Source organism: Saccostrea echinata, unplaced genomic scaffold, assembly GCF_033153115.1.
Source record: "Saccostrea echinata isolate AGI-Se365-2 ecotype Australia unplaced genomic scaffold, CSIRO_AGI_Sech_v1 ptg000009l, whole genome shotgun sequence".
In the NCBI taxonomy this organism is placed as follows: Eukaryota; Metazoa; Mollusca; class Bivalvia; order Ostreida; family Ostreidae; genus Saccostrea; species Saccostrea echinata.
In genome coordinates, this window is record NW_026889758.1 from 31,796,023 (window position 1) to 31,817,422 (window position 21,400).

The following is a 21,400-nucleotide window of genomic DNA, read 5'->3' on the forward strand; positions in this document are numbered from 1 at the left end:
TTCCTAATAATAAAAATATATAGAAACACCTAATGCTTCATCCATCTCTATTTCAATAATACACGACTACAGAGTAGTTATAAAAAATGATCCAAGATAAGTTTTGTGTAAAACTTCGGACTCCTTCGTGAGTCTATTTCTGCCCTAGAGCCATGGTTTGGACATTATTGAATCAACACTGATATGAATCTCACAGTTTGTAGAATTGCAGTTCTTGAGAAAACGATTTTTTAATTTTTTTTTTTTTGGGGGGGGGGGGGGTTCACCTTTTTTTGTTAGAATCTTGACCTTATTCGTGACCTTATCCCTGACCTAAGGGTCATTTTAATAATGTACATGTACCTTGTAACTAGGGATGTCAATTTTGTCAGTAATTCATATTCGAATATTCAATGAAAGTATTCGAATATATTGGAATATTCGATAAAATGAATAAAATCTGTTTTATCTTAAATATGCATCATCCTACACTCATGAAAGGTTAGCGTAGGTATACTTATTTTGGAAGTAAAATTGTATGAAGACTTTTGTAGGTGTACAATAAGAAATTCCATTTGATATTTGTCAATTTATATTTGTCAATGTTTGAAATAAATAATTGATTTAAATGTAGAAAAGTATAATTTTAACAAATGAAACGTGTATTTATAGTAGCTCCAACTGAGGAACCAGTCGTCTTACAAAAGGCAAGATAGTCGTAACGGTATACCGTTCAGATTTCAATACGTGTAATAAATTACAATTATCTGCCTGATAAGAGATATGATTATTACGAAAGCCTATTAGGATCAAACTACGGTAAAAAAAAAATTAAAAGGCGTTATAACCTTTTCAAAAGGCGTTATAACGCGAAAAAAGGCGTAATAACGCCTTTTGCAAAGGCGTTATAAGGCGGAAAAAGGCGTAATAACGCAAATAAAGGCGTAATTACGCCTTTTCCAAAAGGCGTTATAACGCGAAAAAAGGCGTAATTACGCCTTTCCAAAAGGCGTTATAACGCCTTTCCAAAAGGCGTTATTACGCCTTTTAAAAAGGCGTTATAACGCTTTTCCAAAAGGCGTTATTACGCCTTTCCAAAAGGCGTTATTACGCCTTTCTAAAAGGCGTTATTACGCCTTTCCAAAAGGTGTTATTACGCCTTTCCAAAAGGCGTTATTACGCCCTTTAAAATGGCGTTATTAAGTCTTTTAAAAAGGCGTTATTACGCCTCTTTTTTTTCAATACATGACTTACTTAGCCCACCCTGGGGACTGATTATAATTAGATTTCTAGGAAAAAAGATTTTTAAATGTGTAAAATATTTTCAGTGTTAAACCAACTTAGTCCTTCTCTGATGCCAGGCGCATATGGATTTCAGAAATTTTGTTGAAGGCTAATTGCTCATTATACCTATGCAAATACTTTGCCTGTTTTTTACCTAGAGGAGAGAAAAATATTTCAAATTTGACATGAATTTTTAATACGTGGCTAGCAAAGCCCAAAGCTGGTTCTGCCTATATCCTGGATTTTCAAAAGTAGAGTGTTGACTTCTCTTAATATGCATGCAAAATGCAAACAACTGTCTGCGAGATGTGCAGGAATATAGAAAATACTATAATTTATAATATAATTTATAATATTAAAACTATAATCTAAATATTGCATAAATAAAGATGGCTTTGGTTCAATCTTTCATATATTTACTATATTAAAATAACGCCTTTCCATTTTTGGATACAACTCCTTTTCAAACAGGCCGGTAGTACGAATGTGAGTGGGGGGGGGGGGGTCCCCCACCCCACTTTTTGGGAGAATAGTCTTGCTATAGTTTAAATATAAAAAAATCATTAATTGATTGCTTGGTCCCTTAACATTTTGTTGTAGTATGGTTAAACTCGGGCAAGTCATTGCATTTAAAAAAAGTTTTACCGAAAAATTAGAAAATGTTTCAACTCAAGTTTAGGCAGTTTATTTTTTTCGGGGGGGGGGGGGGGTCTTGTTTTTTTGTTTGCTTGTCAATTTTATGGGAACCCCCCCCCCCCTCTTTAAAAGCACGGGCCTGTCAAAGACATAATAATGGCCCTTCAAAAGTTTTGAAAGTCTTATTAATGCCTTTTAAAAAGGCGTAATAACGCCTTTTGAAAAGGCGTAATAACGCCTTTTGGAAAGGCGTAATAACGCCTTTAAGAAAGGCGTAACAACGCCTTTAAGAAAGGCGTAATAACGCCTTTTAGAAAGGCGTAATAACGCCTTTTGGAAAGGCGTAATAACGCCTTTTAGAAAGGCGTTATAACGCCTTTTAGAAAGGCGTAATAACGCCTTTTGGGAAGGCGTAATAACGCCTTTTTCCGCGTTATAACGCCTTTTAAAAAGGCGTTTTAACGCCTTTTAAATTTTTTTTTACCGTAGTTTGATCCTAATAGGCTTTCGTAGATTATAATCTTTGATACAATGTAAACAAATATTTCCATAGACAATTTTCCTAGGTAATTAACTAATATCCCGATAATGAATATAAAATTCAGGATTATCTACAACCCGAGATAATCAAGTAATTTACACATCTATTCTAAAATTAAGCCCTTTACAATATTAACAAGCATTCTGAGAGTATTGCATTAGCAATACTAGTCCCCTACCGGCAAGTGTAATCTGGTTCCTGTTAAGAATTGAAAATGCCATAATTCCGTCAAAAATTAATGAAGCGGGACGAAATGCAAACTTGATCTATAACTAATCAAGGTATACGTAAAGCCACATACCAAAAATCAGCTCAATATCTGAAAGCGCTTAGAAGAAAATTGCGGAAAACCCCTAAAAATTGAAAAGACCGTAATTCCGTCAAAAATCAATGAAGCGGAACGAAATGCAAACTTGATCTGTAACTCATCAAGATACACTCACATACCAAAAATCTGCAAGCGTTTAGGAGAAAAGTGCGGAAAACCAAGTGGGACAGACTGACAGACAGACAGAGGGACAGACAGACAGACGGACAGACAGACAGACGGACGGACAGACGGACGGACAGACTCAGAGGAAACCTATAGTCCCCTCCGGTTTCACCGGTAGGGGACTAATAAAAGAACAGAGCAAACTTTTCATCATATGTGTGAATTATGATATTACACAAACCTGCAAGTTTTCAATCATGTTTGTTGAATAAAAACCGAGATATTCAAAATATAAATTTTGTCTTAAGCCTATTCTCAGTTTATGGTCTTGGGGCCAGGCGATCGAAATTGATCTCTAGTAAATTAAACAGGGATAATTACAGCACTGTTCTAATCAAAATTTATTAATCACAGTACTTCTTTTTATGAAATCTGAAAAACACCGAATATTCGAATCCTAAATTCATATTCGAATATCAACTCATCGAATGAATATTCGAATGTTCGAATATTCGTTGCCATCCCTACTTGTAACTCATGGAGTTTATGTCCTCCGCTTATAAAGAGAGAGAGAGGGAGAAATTCCTTCCTTTTAAAGCCTAAAATCCACTTGTACTTAAAATTTTTATCCATTGCAGTTACAAAAAAAATTACTGCCTTTTTATTGTTTGTTGAAATTTTTCTTCTTAAAAAAATCAAGTTTATTCGTTATTGTTATCCAAAAGTTAACCTTCATGTCAATTTCTGTCATTTCCTGTAAGATTAAGACACAGGGCAACCGACCTTTGTAGATTCAAATGTTTTAAATGTTTCAAAAAAGCTTCAATTTTATCACATGATCTAATGTTTGCAATGGTAGCCATCTTGGATTTCAAAGGGGTCACCTTCTATTATTTTTCGATGTCTACAGACTCCTGCGAGTTACGTGATCTACATACTGTATAAAACTTTTATATTTTTAATTCGCTTGTTAATAATTATCTTCGTAATAACAAGAGGATGAACTGAGATAAAGACCTACAAATTCCACAAGGATATTTCTGATCAATAAACAACAAACTAAATGAAAGCAATAAAACACAGCACGAACAACAATACAACGAAAGAACAACACCCTATAAGCTAACAATACAACGAAAGAACAACACCCTATAAGCTAACAATAAAACTCACCCTCTTGTTCTCGACAGTGACAATAAAAATACATGAGTCCTTTCTTGGTTAAAAGGAAAATATATCTTTACTTCCTCTTATGGTCTAAATTTAATTTTGGAAAATCTGGGGGTTTTAAGAATGAAAAAGTGAAGATAAGCTATCTAATCAATCCTTTAAATAGTACGAATTGTGTAGAGGACACACATAGAACAAATAAAAAACAAACAAACAAACAAACAAAAATCAAAGAACAACCTAGAAACACCAGAGGTGGGACCGTGCCTTAAAGTACACAATGTAGTAAGCATCCCCTGGCAATCGGACACACCTGCCATCTGTATTGATCAAGTGAACGGAGTAATCCGTACACATAATTAGAATAAAAACAATGGCCTATCAATTGGTATGAAACATGTCAGTCAAAATGAGACCCAACAATAAGTTGGAATTGCAAACGAGGTCATTAAAATGACAACAAAATTTGCGAAAATGCTGATTTTAAGCGAGATAATTGTAAGCTTTGTAAATCAACTTATTTGTCAGTAGCTTGCATCCTCTCGCGTACCGAATATGTTGGGAGACATAAACTTCCAAATATACGTGATAAAGAAACATTTCTACAATAAATAAGGGAAGTTGACGATGGGAAAGCTGGTCATCTCACTTGTCGTATAGTGTAGTTGTTATTTGGCCACTGACATCTATAGTCAGTAAAACATCCAAATATATGGCAGACTCTGTACGATGTCTTTTATTTCCAGTTTACCTGGATATATCGAGTGGACATTAGAATGAAAATAATTATATTGTTAATAATTAATAAAACGTCCTTGATTTATCTAAATCTCGAATCGAAGGTCACAGCTTCTCATGTAGAATGTGTTTCATAAGAATATAAAACAGATTCTCAAGTAGAATGTGCTTCGTAAGAATATATAACGGGTCTGCTAAGAAATGTCCAAAATTAGTACCCAGGAACTCCGCCGGATTGTTCGAAGACCTGGTTTTTATATTCAGTTGTCAATAAGGAACTCAGTGCAATTTCTTAATATTAGTTTCAAAGTACTTGCGTGTGAACTGTCAGATCTTGCATATTATGACAAAAGTACATTTAGCAAAGGGGCAGTTGTACTTTAAATCAATCTGTACATGCATAATATGCTGGCTAACGAAAGAAACACAAAAAACACACCAATGTTTATCGAGTAGTTTCTGGTAATAACAAACCATATTCACCATCTAAAAAGTGCATGATTGTGTCAGTAGAGAACATTCATTTTACATGTTTCATGGTACTCGTCTACATTCTTTTATGTATCAGAAAAAGATATTGAAAACATTATGGTGGATCGTGCAAATATCGAAATTCATGCAAATATTGAATTATATGCATTCCTTGCAAGGAAATGTGGAAATTAAATGTTTCGCATTTAAGAAGAAATTTATACTCCTTCCTCCTATTTATTTCTTCCTCGCCTTCACCGTTTAAAAAAATTCCTGAATCCGCCAAATTTTGTCATTATTATCACAGGGGCTATTCTTGCTATCATAGGATTTATTCAAGTACATGTATGCGTATTAATGTTATTAAAGATAACAAAACAGAAAATTTCATCTATGAACAGTGGCAGAGTGAGCAGTTGGCAGTAAGCAATCAGCTGTCGTATATGGAATTCCATGCGGCATACCTCAAAGGCCTTCTTTGTAATTTCCGGTACACTATCAAACCGAAAGTAGGTACAGCATCTTTGTGGTTTATACGCATCAAATTGATGGTGGTTTGTATATTTATGTGATTCTGATTATAGTTTTAATACAAAAGGTACATGTAGTTTTATAAGTTAGAATATCATCTCTGAACGCAGCAAAATTTAGCGTATGCTGTAAAAACGAAAGTATTCGCTATTATTCGGTTTTCCCCATATGGTAAATAAATAAACCGAACCGGGTATTGACATTTCAGTAAAAATACTATTACACATTTTATTCTGCTGAAGTTTTGTGTAATAAAAAAATCATGCTTGAGGAGCTGAAGGTTGTGGTAATTGTGTGTGTCACTGTATGTGTGTGTGTGTGGGGGGGGGGGAGGGGGGGGTAGTAGTACTGTGATTTTTTTTATCCTTCCTTTTATAAATCTAAGGGTCCATTTCATAAACTAAATACTTGGCCACTGGCAAACAAACCAGCCTGACTACCATATTTCTCACAGTCCCTAAGTGTCTTAATTAGCCCCCAAAGACACCTGAACCAGTAGGCTCTTCCCTTGCACAAGTCTTTTTCAATCCCTATCAATTCCAGGGCATGATCACAGCATCATATGTAACAGGCAGGGAGAAAACAGACAGGAATTGGAATCTGGAATTACTGAACTCTATATACTATACTTAATTTTACTAAAAGTGGGGGTACTAATTAGGGTCTATCTGTCCATCTGTCATAAAACCCCCCTGCATAAATCATTTGGCTAATGCTCCAGGTTAATGATAAATGTTGATTGGGTTATGATGCTTAAATATTTGTTATGAGAATTGTCTCACAAAGTGATGTACTATTGGTCTGTATTAGCATTAGAGTAATGGGAAAACTAGATCAAGAGGGTCGGTTTATTAGCTAGGTGACTTCTAAACATGTCATAATCACCTTTAACCAACAGAAACCTTGCATGTAAACTAATTATTAGCATAAAAAGTGACTACTGGCTTACAAACTTGGTTATAGGTGGTGGTGACCTTTAAATAAAAACTTAAGGCATCATTTTCACGATTGATAATTGCAGGAAAAATTATTATAAACTCATAATGAAGAGTATATCAGCTTATGAAAATCATTTCATATATAATGAACTTTAAGTCAGAGTATATCCTTCTGTTGATATAACAATAATTAATATAAGCCATGCAAAATGTTGACTCTATACTGAAAATTCTAAAATCAAAGGACAGGAGAGACTGATTTTCATGAAAATACTGGGAAATATTACATATGATGACAATTAAGTCTCATTGAAGAAACAATACTTTTTTATACCTTCTGGTGTGAATCTTTTTACTATGCTATTTCTGTGTATTTATTATTTATATGATTAGCTCACCTGAGCCAAAGGCTCAAGTGAGATTTTCTGATCACATTTTGTCCGATGTCCGCCTGTCCATCCATCTGTCTGTCCATCTGTCACACCCTATATCTTAAGACCTGTAAGAGGTATATATTTCATATTTTGCACATACATTGCTTGGCAGAATGGATTTTGTAAATCACCATGGTTACAGACCTTGTGACCTTTGACATTGACTTTTGACCTACTTTTCAAAATAGCTCATAGTGCTGATATACAGCATATTTTTGACATTTAAGAGGTAAGTCTATGCTATTTAACATGTGCACTGTTTGTCATAAGACAATAATATGAAAAATACCAGCATTACAATCCACTTGACCTTTGACCTACTTTGCAAAAAATATCTCGGGCTGTTTAATTAAACTTATGACTTATGAATTTTGAGAGGCAGGCTTTAGATAATTAACATTTATACATGTTTATGAGCTCATGATAGTGTACTTAGAAACTGTATGATATCCAGACAAACTTACATTTTTAAATGCTATGAAAATACATTGGGATCAGTATTCCACAATGGATCATGTAGACCGAGAATTTCTGTAAAGACTGACTGAAATCTCTTTTGAATGATTATTCAGGAAACACGTTTAGCTCATGAAAAAGTACTTTGAAACTGTATGATATTCAGTTACCACTCAAATTTATATTTAAATACCATAAAAATACATCAGGATCGGTATTCAACTTTTGAAGGATTGTTGAAAACATATATTAATAAAATGACAAATAATTATTTCTTGTAATTTCAATTTAATTATTCATTTGAGGGTTATGGAATCATATTTTCTTTTGATTGTCAGATTCTATTGCAGTCATAGTTAGTTAATGATAACTGTACTTCTCTTTGAGCTTTTGTATTGAAATTTCCTATGACCTAAAAAAGATTGATTTTGATTTTGAGGTCAAAAGATCTAAGGAAAAGGTAAAAAAATTCATAACTATGCCAAATAAAATGTTTCCAGAAGATAATTTTGGTTCTTTTTGAGTTTATGCAATAAATTTTTATATGAATTCCTATGACTAATGAATTTTGAGATCAAAGTCCAAGGTCAGAAATTCATACATTGCATAAAATGGATTTCGTATTATACATTTAGTTCTCTTTGAAGTTTTGAAATGAAATTTTATGTAACCTCCTCTCACATGAACAAAATCTATTCTGATTTTGAGATCAAAAGGTAAGAAATTCAGATATTGCATAAAGTGGTTTCTATTCATGATGGTCTTATTTCTCTTGAGCTTTTGCTTGTTTGTATTTGCTTGCTTGTATGTTCAATTGTTTAATGTCCCTCTTGAGAATTTTTCACTTATATGGAGATGCCACCACCACCTGCCGGTGGAGGGCTGCAAATTTATACCATGAAGTTTTATAACTCCCTATGACTGAGAGAAGACATCTTTTGATTTTGAGGTAATAATATGTAAGGTCAAGGTCAGAAATTTATATATACATGTATTGCATAAATTGTAGGGCTGGGTATTACATGTAGCTGGGGATTTCGTGTTGTTATATATGGTACTGCAATATTTTTAACTGTACTATTGCAATATTTCATTTTTCAATAACAGTAAAAATGATCTTTTCTTAATTTATTTATCTCCATTTATAAGCAGAATGTATATAAATATGACAAATATGACAAATATGTTGTAACAAAAAAGTTCTTGTTGATTTGCATTAAAATGCAACCATACAACAGCAACCTTATAATTACTGTTTGGCATAATTGAATATATGTTTCTGACATCTTAAATTTTATATTTTCAGAAATCCCAAGCCAAGGCACTTTGCCAGTATATAGATCAGCACTGAAAAACATATCACAATACAATATTTTTTGTCAATGAAGCGCAATACACCTAAATATCGATATTGTTGCGCAGTCCTAATAAATAGGTTTTTAGATAATAATTTTAACTCTGAGGTTTTACAATGAAACTTCAGGTGATGGACCTCTCAAACCAGAGAAAGATCTTTTGATATTAAGGTCAAAATGAGAAAGGTCAAGGTCAGACAATCCTCCTTTTCCTTCTTAGGTCTTACAACCTTTTATTGTGTCACCTGCAGAGCAGAGTGACATCTGTCTGTCTGTCCGTCTGTCACACCCCATATAAAATACCATGAATACCGATCTTATGACCCTTGAACTTTTTTTATTGAAATAGAGTTTTCATGAAAAATAAAGGAGAAAACATTCAGTGGATGTAAATATATTATTATAATATCATATTTTATATAAATGATTAAACCAGATTAATGAAATCTCAGGTATAATGTATTCTGAGCAAGTGTTCGCCTGACATTGTCACAGTGATATATTTTTTTCCAGATAGTGGGAAATCAGCCAATTGCAGTGAAGAAAATGATCCATTTATATGATTAAAACATGATAGTTTTAGCCCAAATAATATTCCAAGTAACTTGGAACAGATGATGAGGGGGTGCAGTCTGTGGAGAGAGGATTTGTTGAAATTTAAGAATGCAATCAATAGATGCTAATCTTGTGGTAAGTTGTGTAGGGATTGTACAGAAGGTCTACTTGCTGAATTTTAAAACAACTTGCCATCATTATAGACTTCCTAATCATAACTAAAAAATTATTACTCAAAAAACAAACAAACAAACAAACAAATCAAACAAACAAACAAATACCAAAACAAAGAAGTAAACATGCAGACATATAATTATAGTATATGAATATCTTGATAAAGGAAGTTTTGTTGTGTAAATAAAACCTTTTCCTCTTCAACAAATTAATAAAACTTAATTTCTTTTTTTTTTTTGTAACCTTTATTGAAATATGTTTTTGTTTTATTTAGAAGTTATTAGTAAATATAGTATACGTCATGGTTCATACTGATGCATTTTCCTGCCCAACTGAAAAAAACTTCATACTAGGATTTGATCAAACTTGCTGCAAACCAATACAGTGTTTGGAAAGTAAGCAATTCATTATTTATTTTCAATATTTACTTTAAATATTGACTTCTGATTTTGCAGCTTAAGATTCTATAAAATTACTTCTGTGTTGGCTTTCAGACCAAGGCTACAGACTGTGTTCTAACATTGATTCTCTGGGATATGATACTTGTTACGACTGTCCACCCGGAACAATTAATCGTGAACAACCAGTAAATACAGCAACAATCAGATTTGAATTTGAATTTTGTACCAAAATCGACTGCAATTGTCTTCCTGGTAAGTGGAAACATAGAAAATTTTAAGACTGGCTTTGTACAGTGGAAAATTATAGTCACCTTGACCCTGCTGGGTTTTTTTATCTGATTTTTGAAAAATTTTACTCCATATAGTAGGCACACCCTAGCCCAGTGCTGTCAAGACATAACCAAAACAAATCCACACATCATGAGGATGCTTCAATATCAGTATTACTAACATGGCCTTGCTTTACAACAAGATTTTTTAGAGAGATCCTACTCCCAGGGGGCATGATTTGAATAAACTTGAATCTACACTACCTGAGGATGCTTTAATATTATTGAAATATGACTAATCATCACCTTGTTGTTCCTGAGACATAAATTATTAAAAAGATTTTTCTGGTGTTTTCCCATGTAAAACTTTGATTCCCTATTGTGGCCCCATCCTACCACGGGGAGTCACTAATCATATTTTACACTTGATCAATCTGAAGGATTATTATTGCTTTGAGATATTTTAAAGAACATTTGAGAGTGAAATTTTGATTCTTTTGCCTCTGATTTGATCACAAAAGATGATGCTCATAGCATTGCCTTTTCCAGTTTCACAGTTTTTATTTTACTTTTGTGTTGTAGAAGCAGAACTTCAAAATAGAGAAGAATGTGAAAAAACTGGCAACAAGATCTGTGTCTGTAGGAGGTGGGACGGTTACTATGGCAATGACCCTGGCGCATGTCAAGGACCAATAAATGATGAGATCAAAGTGGAAAAGATCAGACAACCAGGATTTGAATTAAAGATCACAGGTAAAATAAATAGGTAGATTTAAGTATTTTGAATGATGTAATATGTAACAGACAGGACTTCCAGAGTTATTTCATTGTAATCCAAATCTTTCAGGAGAAGTTGACAAGTGTGAAGTGGGATTCTTCAAGAACAAAAGTGACAATTCTATATGTATTCCTCATACAAAGTAAGTTCTTACTCTATCAGTTAATTTTGTATCATGTATTTACAATAAACAATTGCATAGCACTTATATCATGGTATACATGTATCTGAAAAAAATATATACATTATACCTACATGCATGTATATTTAAAAAATTAGAAGCATCTCATATGCTTAGCTTCCTAATCAGATCTTCAAAGTTTTTAATTAAGGGCATGTATAAATTAGTCATTATTCTACTTTGATATACACTTCATTTGGACATGGTACAATTTATATCAAATTAAAAGTATGCAAATATATCAGTATCTACCAGTATTTGTGCATGCTTGTCCAAGATCCTTTATATGTGGTATGTGTTCATCAAAAGTTCATAACAATTATTAGATAGATCATATGTGTAGAAAACAAATGATATGTACACAAACATATATTACAAAAACTTTTTATAAGTGATTTCATGTACCAGAATATGTGCATTTAAAACAAATGAAATTGATCAACAGATGCCTGGATGGCTTCTTGTCAGTTTTTAATGGGTCTACAACTCAGGATAGAGAGTGTCAGAGAATCACCACCACCAGACAACCAGACACCACCGCACAACCAGATACCACCAAGTTAGCAGTCACCACAAAAGTGCTAGTTAACTCTACACTGCAACTAATAACTACCTCAAAAACTGCTGTTATGCTTACAACATCAAAACTTGTAGTGAAAAGTGCTATAATGAATCCAAATATTTTTATTGGAGATGAAAGATCTACACCTGATCCAGATCCTGTAAATAAGGAACCAGAAGAGGGTTAGATATAGAAACTTTACAAGCCATAGGAATATCATAATATTGTAGATGTTCATACATCACTATGTACATTAAGATGTAGTAATTTAAATATTTTTTAGAATGCAGCTCACATTTGTATTTTTTTATGCAGGTAGTACAGATTCAATCTCAGTACCTGCTCTAGGTTTGATTTTAGGGTAAGTGAAACCATATTTCATTTCAAAAGCAAACCACATTTTAGGCCTTTTTTTTTTTTTAGCAAGAATTACCAATAACCAACTCAAATTATTTTCAATAGGAAATGTTCAACATTAATTGTGCTATGTGTACAAGGGCATTTTTTTCTCTGTCAGAGTTGCTTACTCTTTATTAATATAGTTGGTGAGAGTTAAAAAAATAAATACATGTAAATAAAATGAGGATATTAAAAACGGGAATTTTTAATATCCCAAGACACAGAAATGTCAATTACAGACTATTTAGGTTAAAAATTATCTGGGAAATTGGACAGATATATATGCTTTTCTTTCTTTTTCAATTGACAAATCTAAAAATGTTTCAGATTTGGATTATTAATTGTAGTACTTGTACTTGTGTGTATATGCTGCTGCAGTAAAAGAAAACTTGAGCAATTAAAACCTAACCCAGGTATTGACATTTTGAATACAGTTGGTTTTGGGGAAAAAATGTATCAAATAGTGAGAGAAATGAAGCATCTTCCATGGTTTTTGGTTGGATATGATTTTATCCAAGATTGTTCCTAGGCAAGGGGATAGAAAACACACAAGTTGGATAAAAATTATATCCAACCACAAACCATGGGAGATTCTTTTCATCAAACATTTTACATAGCTATCGCATGTTTTACTCTGTTTATATATATAATCCACTTTATTTGACTTCATCATTTTAAGGCAAAAACAATTGTGACATTAACTGTTGATATGAAAATGATATCATATGAATGATATCCATTGTATAAAGATAAAATGTGATAAAAATAATTATCTTTAAATGTTTGTTTTATGATAGATTAATGTAAGTTCCACCTTTGAGATCATATTGCCTTCTAGGTCTCAGCAAGCCTCATATGAGACAGCTAAAATGTTTCCCTTTGGTGGTACTTATACCTTTCCTAAACTCATGAATAAATGTGTACTCTAGGATCTAATTTTAATACAGAAAATTACTGTAAATGTTTTGCATACTGCTTAAGTGACTGTTAAAGATAACTGTCCTGTAATATTAATTAAGGCACATTTTGGGGGGGAAAATATAAAGTTTTAACTTGCAATGAATTTTTAATTTTTTTTTTTTCAATTTCACCGACATAGAACTAAAGAAAGTTGATAGATCAGCAGCCAGTAGTCCAGATATTAGCAATACAACAGGTGATGAAGAAACAATCAAAATGTCAGAAAGAGATCCTTTGTTAAGTGTAATTGATGAAACAGTCCACATCAATGAAAAAGATATGAAAGAAAGTTGTCAGGAACCAAATGGATCCGAGTTGAAAGAGGAACTATCCAACTGCTGTAATCATAAAGCTGCAGTATCTCTCAGCAGTGAAGATCCTCTTAGTGTGACAATGACTGGTCAAGACAAAATTCACTGTAGTGAGGTATTTCAACAAAGTTGTGCAGAGAATGAAGAATCACATAATACTGCTGATTTGAACACTGCAGTAAAAGCACACGACATTAAAGTTTGTGAGCATGAATCTCCAAAAATTGAAAAGATAAGGGTTGAAAAGCAGAAGAGTGATCCAATTAATATAGTAAAAAAGACAGAGCCCTGTTCAAGACATCATGATATAGTCCAGATGGAGAATTCTTCAGATATTTTCCTAGCTCCAGACTTTTCACCTTTGATCTTTACTAGTGACCCTCAGCCACCAAATTCTTATGGCTCTCTAATGACTGATGAAAACTACACCCCATTGTCTCTTAGTTCACTTGGTGAAGAATATAGAGTTCCAGCAGACAGTGACTATGGCACAGGTTATTATCAAAAATTTTATGGCCCGCCATGACTATGGCTGGGGCATATAGTGTTTGTCAAGTCCATCCTTCCGTCTGTCCTTCCGTCATACTTTGCACCTAGCTCAGTTTCAAAGAAACTATTCAAGATATATTTATCAAACATATATGCTGATACATATTGATAAGAGCTATTCAACTGCATCACCATTTTTTACTTTGACCTTGACCTTACTTTTCTTAAATGAGTGTTTAGCTTAGTTTTAAAGAAATCATTCAAGATATTTTTATCAAACCTTACATGCTAATGCATACTGATGAAAAATTTTCAACTCTATCAATATGTATTTTTTTTAACCTAGACCTTTCCTTTGACCTTGACTTCACTTTTCTTGTGCAAAGTTTTAAAGAAACCACTCAAGATATTTTTGTAAATCAAACTTATGCCTGATACATATTGATGAAAGCTATTCAACTGCATCAATCCCTTTACCTTGACCTTTCCTTTTACCTTGACCTCACTTTTCTTAATTTTTTGTTTTCGTTTAGCTATCTGACTCCATATGGTGATACATATTGAGGATAGCTATTGAAATTCATCAATTTTTATTTACCTTGACCTTTCCTTTAACCTTGACCTCAATTTTTTTCAAAGTATTTTTTTTTTGGTCAGTTTCAAAGAAACTATTCTAAATATTTTTAAGTAAGTTTATGCATGAATACATTGTTTGTTAAGAATTGATCAACTGTGTCCTATCTTTTTTTTTAAGTTGACCTTTCCAATGACCTTTGATTTTACTACTTATCGTGTATAAAACACAGTTTTAAAGAAACTATTCAAGATATTTTCTTCAAACATCATACACTTTTTCAAATTTTCATGTTGCATTACTAATGAACCTTGGGTGGTGCATTTATGTCATATGGACATATTTTTAACTTATGTAACATTTCATCATTATTTATTTTTCTTTTAACAAAGAATTTATGCATCCTTTTTGGTTTTTTAAACTGTTACTTTAGCGTGATTGTAATACTCAATAGAAAATTTAATGGTAAATGCTAGTAGATACCTGGTAACATTTTCTGCATCAGAAAAAGCTGTTTTGAATTGAACCTTGGGAAATATTTATGTTAACAACTTCCTTCTTTCCAGGATCTTCAACCAAAAATGATTCCAGCACTTCAGATTCATTAGGGTCATCAGGAAAATACACAAACTTGCATTTGTCCTCATTACAAAGTAACGAGGAAAATCTCAAACCAGGCCAGCCAAACATGGCAGTGGTTCCACCTCAGAAAGAAAGTCAACAGAACCCAAACAATCCAAAAGTTGTTGGTAAAGACCAGTTATTTATGTTAAAAAAGGGCTTCCAATTTTCATTGCAAAGACTGTAGGTTAATTTACTAAAAGACATCAACTGACAACAAGGAAAATTATTACATACAGACTGTACATATAATAATGATGTGTTGTACTAGGCTTCTTTACATTAATACACATGATAAATACACTCTAGTATATGAAAAAGTTAGGGAGAGGGGCATATTTGTGACAAAAACATAGGTAATCAAAGATTACAGAGCTCACTTCAACGAATGTTATCTTTGAGTAAGGCAATGTTCTACACTAAACTAATAATCTAGTAGTGTGCATCCCTAATGCAACATTTATGCAATTTTGGTCTGATAGGGCTTGCAGTGTATTTGTAACGGACTTGTTCTAAAAACTTTTAACAAGTCACTCATCCAGAAAATGTTTGTCAAATAAAGCATCTGAAGCAAATTTGAGAGTTTTCATCCCTTGATGCATCATCCATGCAGATTTGGTAAAGGTTTGAAATCCCTTGATGCATCATCCATGCAGATTTGGTAAAGGTTTGAAATTACACTGGAATGAGTCTGCTCCTAAAACTTTACCTTGTTACTTATTTGGAAGATGGAGGTCAAATCCATCATCTGAAGCAACTCTGGTAATGTGCATCCCTTGATGCATCATCTGTGCAGGTTTCTTGGAATGGACCTGCTCCAAAAACTTTAACCTGGTCACTCATGTGAAAAATGTAGGTCAAATCCTGCATCTAAAGCAACTCTGGTAGTGTGCATCACTAAATATCTTCAAAGCAAAATTAGTTAGCATAAAGCTTATACTTACTTTAGAATGAACTGCTCCAAAAACTTTAATCTGATCACTCATCAGGAAAAGGTAGGACAAATCATGCATCTGAAGCCAGTCCAATAGTGTACTTCTTAGATGTATTATCCATATATATTTCATCAATATAGGGCATATAGTAACTTTGGAAATGAGACCTGCTCCAAAAACTTTAACCTGCTCCAAAACATTAACCTGATCATTCTTTAGCTGAAATTGCAGCATCTGAAACCTTGATTGGGACAATGAAACATACTAGAAGCATTGTCCATGCATCTCTGATTAATATAGGGGAAAGAAGTACATGTACTTGAAAAGAAATCCACTCTAAAAACTTTTAACCTGGGACACCTACACCTAGGGTATTACATTAGTCCCCCCCCCCCCAAACTTTGTTGAGGTGAGCTAAAAATGACATCAGTCATTCTATGATAAATGGACCAATTCAGGGTATAAAACATGAAAAAAATAATTGTTTCAAATAGCAAAATGAACATCATATTTTCTTTTAAGGAAGCTCTAAACACCGCTCACCAAAGAGTTCCAATTACCTTGTAGGTTTATTCAGTTAGAGTGATCTGCCCTTTGAAGAACAAAGGAATAAGTGGAAACCTAAAGTAAATAACACAATTTGATGTAGATTATTGTATTCTTAACATTAATTATATTAGATCAAGATAATGTAATCAAAAACATTATTTGCATGCATTTTCCCAGTGTAAGTATACAACATTGATTTCTGTTCACTCGTCCTTCATTGTCTTTAAAGAATTTTCCTGGAGAAATATGGCAGGTACTTATGTTGAAAACGAACTAGATAAACTCACTATGCCTTTATAAGATACAATTTTCTCAAAGTCAAAAAAAACCTTTTTTTCATTAGTGTTTAGAGCTTCTTAAGGACATATCAGTAAACTTGAAAAAAAAAAAGAATTGTCCACAAATCTGGTAATCGTTAACTTTTTACAACAATTTTAATATACCATTGATCTTAAGGTATTGCTACAGAAGTTAATGCTTGAACAAGTCTTATTATTTTTTTAAATAAAGCAGAATTGGTCCAATTTTTCATTTCTGATGTTCAGTATAGAATGCTAAAGTACGATTCATGAAGTCTAAGTCTTGCATGACTCCGAAATTAAGTTAAAATTTCGGAAAAAATATCATTACGGATGTTAATCGTTATAGAAGTTAATTCCCAGCAATAAAAGTTAAAATTTTCGACAATAGTTAAAACTAAAGTTTTTTTTTAGGATATTAAACAAAAGTATGAAGCATTTCGCTCCCAAAATAATAAAAATCTTTATACCTTTAAAGCAAAAAGTCTCCAGAAATACCGTTATGGAAGTTAAATTTTTAAAGAGAGACAACTTTTTTTTAGTCCAATTTAATATGTTATGTCCAAAACGTAATCGTCTAAAATAGATGACTGGCAACTAGAATCGATAATATTAGGTTCTGTGGTCACTTTCAGATAAGTTTCAATTCTTTTTGAAATCTGCTTTCTGTGCGTGAAGTTTAAAACAAAATTGTTACAGAAGTTAATCCATTTTTAGCAACATGCTATAATTTCACATGAAAGAAGATCCATGCATTTCTTTGCGAGAAGTGGTTTAATTTCTTTTTATATAGGATAAAAACTTTTTTTAACATTCATTGCAACTATTCAGAATGCTTTCATTTATGGCTGAAAATTTCATCTTGAAATGTGTAAATAAATGAAGCAACATTAAGATTTGCAGTGGAATATGTTAAGATTTGCAGTGGAATATGTTTTTTACATTACATAATGTTCATATCAAAACTGTAACTGCATATATATCGGTAAATATTTACAAAACCATGTGTGTATGTTAAGTCTTAGAGTTGAAATTGATCTTTAAAAAAGTTTAGATATTACAACAGTAAATTTGTAAGCAACTTAAAAAATTCTTAATTGGTCATGTTTTTGTAGAATAACTTATGTATCTGATTTATTTTCTGTAATTGTAGCAATAGTGTCACCTTTAAGAAGAGATGAAAAGGGCACCTTGAAGGTAATAAAATGAATGAATTTACTGTTAAATCACATATTTTCTTGGGGTCAAATTTTCATGGTTTAAGGAAAAAAAATGGGTTTGTGGGGATTTAACTTCATGGATGAAGAATTGTTGTCAGAATAGCTATATGTATCTGACATTTTTACATTTTGTGGTTGACATTAATTCATTGGTCTTTTCATACCTCAAAAACATAGAAAATTACCCCCCCCCCCCTTAAAAATTAGTGATTTCACAGTAGTTCACCTATCACCTGAAAGTATTTGGAAGACTATAGAGTGCCAACTAACAGTTGTTGCATATTTTTTGTCCAAATATTAACTCTTGTCATCTGTTTTTGTATGTCGTGCATTTTGCATTAACTGTTGTGTATCAGTTGTAAACTTCTGAACATTTTCAGCTTCTTCAGTGGAATGGTATTCTCTGTTGAAAAGTTGAGGACTAGTTATTACTCCTCCTGAAGTGGGAGAAATAACGAGATCTATTGAGAAGTTGAGGACTAGTTATTACTCCTCCTGAAGTGGGAGAAATAACGAGATCTATTGAGAAGTTGAGGACTAGTTATTACTCCTCCTGAAGTGGGAGAAATAACGAGATCTATTGAGAAGTTGATGACTAGTTATTACTCCTCCTGAAGTGGGAGAAATAACGAGATCTATTGAGAAGTTGATGACTAGTTATTACTCCTCCTGAAGTGGGAGAAATAACGAGATCTATTGAGAAGTTGATGACTAGTTATTACTCCTGAAGTGGGAGAAATAACGAGATCTATTGAGAAGTTGATGACTAGTTATTACTCCTCCTTAAGTGGGAGAAATAACAAGCTCTATTGAGAAGTTGGCGGCTATTGTAGATTCCTTATTTTATGCGAGTACTTAATATCATGAAATGGCCCAAGGGTGTCAAATCGCGAGAACAATAATACGTGAATGAGTGATACATTAAAGCACCATAAAAATAAAAACGAGTAATTAAATTTCGCGAAATTACGTGATAAATTATTCCTCATGTATGTTTAGGAATCTACAGTAGTTATTACTCCTCCTTAAATGGGAGAAATAACAAGCTGTATTGAGACGTTGACGGCTAGTTATTACTCCTCCTTAAGTGGGAGAAATAATGAGCTCTATTGAGAAGTTGACGGCTAGTTATTACTCCTCCTTAAATGGGAGAAATAACCAGCTCTATTGAGAAGTTGACAGCTAGTTATTACTCCTCCTTAAATGGGCGAAATAACGAGCTTTATTGAGAAGTTGACAGCTAGTTATTACTCCTTCTTAAATAGGAGAAATAACGAGCTCTATTGAGAAGTTGACGGCTAGTAATTACTCCTCCTTAAGTGGGAGAAATAAGAAGCCATCAACTTCTCAATAGAAAATACTGGAATGGCAGATCAAATTTCAGCCAATTTTTGGATATAGAATATATGGCTCATGTGATACAAAACTTGTGAATTTCATGGTCCCTGCCCCCCACCCCCTCCCTGGCCTGAAGATTGGGGCCAAAACTGTCAAATTTAATGCAATCATAAAAAAAATCTTCTCCTGGACATCAGCAGGCAAACTGATAACAATTCATCAATGAGCCTTTCACCAAAGTTATGAAATGAATGACTGTCAAATTTAATGCAATCATAAAAAAATCTTCTCCTGGACATCAGCAGGCAAACTAATAGCAATTCATCAATGAGCCTTTCACCAAAATTGTGAAATTAATAGCCCTTGGGTTCAGGTTTCAGACTCCCATTGGGGCTAAGTTGGCCATTTGTTGAAAAATTATATCACAGCTCATTCTTAAGTCATGTACATCTAGTACATGTAGGTAAGCTTTTTGCATGATTATAATTATGAGAAGTCAACTTTCTACCATATTTGTGAAATTCAGGGCCCCAGGATCCATCATTCAGACCCAGAGTAGGGCTAAATTAGTCATAAATTGAAAATGCACAAAATCTTTGAAAGTTTGTTTTACTAATCAACTAAAGTTTTTTTTCTTTTTCAGACTGTTGATGAAGAACAGACTTATTCCAAAACACCATAGTTAGCAGTATGGCATCAACTAAATATAAACTATATATCTTGCCACAGGTTCAAGTATACAAACATGTATTCAATGTATATGTTTGTAAATGAGGTGGTGTGAGACCTATGATATCCTACTAACGTACAGCGACGTGCCAAAAGTTTTCTCCATATTTTAGTATTTCGTTTGATATTTCGCTATAAACAATACCGTTGTTTAATCAAACATTTATAACAAATTATTTATTAAGAAATTTCACATTAAAAGAAAACAGCGCTCAGATGTAATATATCTCAAATTTACGTCTGTAAAAATACATGTACTGGAAAGTTTACATTTTTCAATGCAAAGGTGATTTTTTAAAATATTTTAGCACTAACCACTCTTTCTCCGAAAGTTTTATTTGTACATGAATATATACCTAGTATATTTTAATTTAAGTAGGAAATGAAAATCCTTAAGTGAATTAAATGAATTAAATTCATATACATTTTATACATCAGTTAGAAATCCTTTTATAATGATTTATGTCTTTTCAAAAAACAACTGAAGTGATACTTAGTTGAGAACAGTAGAGTATATAAGTATATGCTATATATATGTTCCTAAAAACAATGAAAAAAATTAGGGTAAATTGAAGGAGAAAGAATAAGGGGAAATTAAATTTACCTATAAAGTTTTCCTTCAGAAAATTTAAGATGAGAATAAAGAAATGACTAAAATGATACCCATTAGAATGGAAACTTCATGTACATGTTAATTAATTTAAAATGCCGTTACCTTTTTTTCTGTACACAAACAATTTCAACTATGATGAATATGTAACTAATTTTGACATTCAAATATACGTATTTTGAAGAAATAAAATCAATTGCGTCATCTCGGGCCCTCCGCTTGTCGGAAAGGCCCAAGAAGGTCGATTGGACCAGAAGGTGCGTCATTTGTGTCAATAATGCTGTATACAAGGGTTCTTAAAAAGTCTTTGGACAATGGTGTTTTTATTTGTTATGAAAATCAAAATACAAAAGTCAGATTAGTATTTTTATTTATTATATAAATCAAAGTCAGATTATTTAATTTTTTTCATTGTTGAAAATCACTGATGAAGTTAGGAAGATGATTTTAATTTATTCTTCGTTAGTTGACACCTTTGTC

At 32.7% G+C, this 21,400-nt stretch overlaps 1 protein-coding gene across 1 annotated transcript; it reads left to right on the forward strand.

Annotated features, from left to right (window-relative positions):
• Positions 1-9,580: 9,580 nt before the first annotated feature.
• On the forward strand, positions 9,581-20,749 carry LOC133182649 (uncharacterized). Its single transcript, XM_061317496.1, has 12 exons — positions 9,581-9,656; positions 9,970-10,090; positions 10,190-10,348; positions 10,948-11,118; positions 11,213-11,285; positions 11,770-12,068; positions 12,202-12,247; positions 12,613-12,698; positions 13,385-14,050; positions 15,186-15,368; positions 18,177-18,220; positions 20,225-20,749. The coding sequence occupies exons 1-12, from the start codon at positions 9,630-9,632 to the stop codon at positions 20,261-20,263; spliced, it is 1,914 nt and encodes a 637-aa protein (XP_061173480.1). The 5' UTR covers positions 9,581-9,629; the 3' UTR covers positions 20,264-20,749.
• Positions 20,750-21,400: the final 651 nt, after the last annotated feature.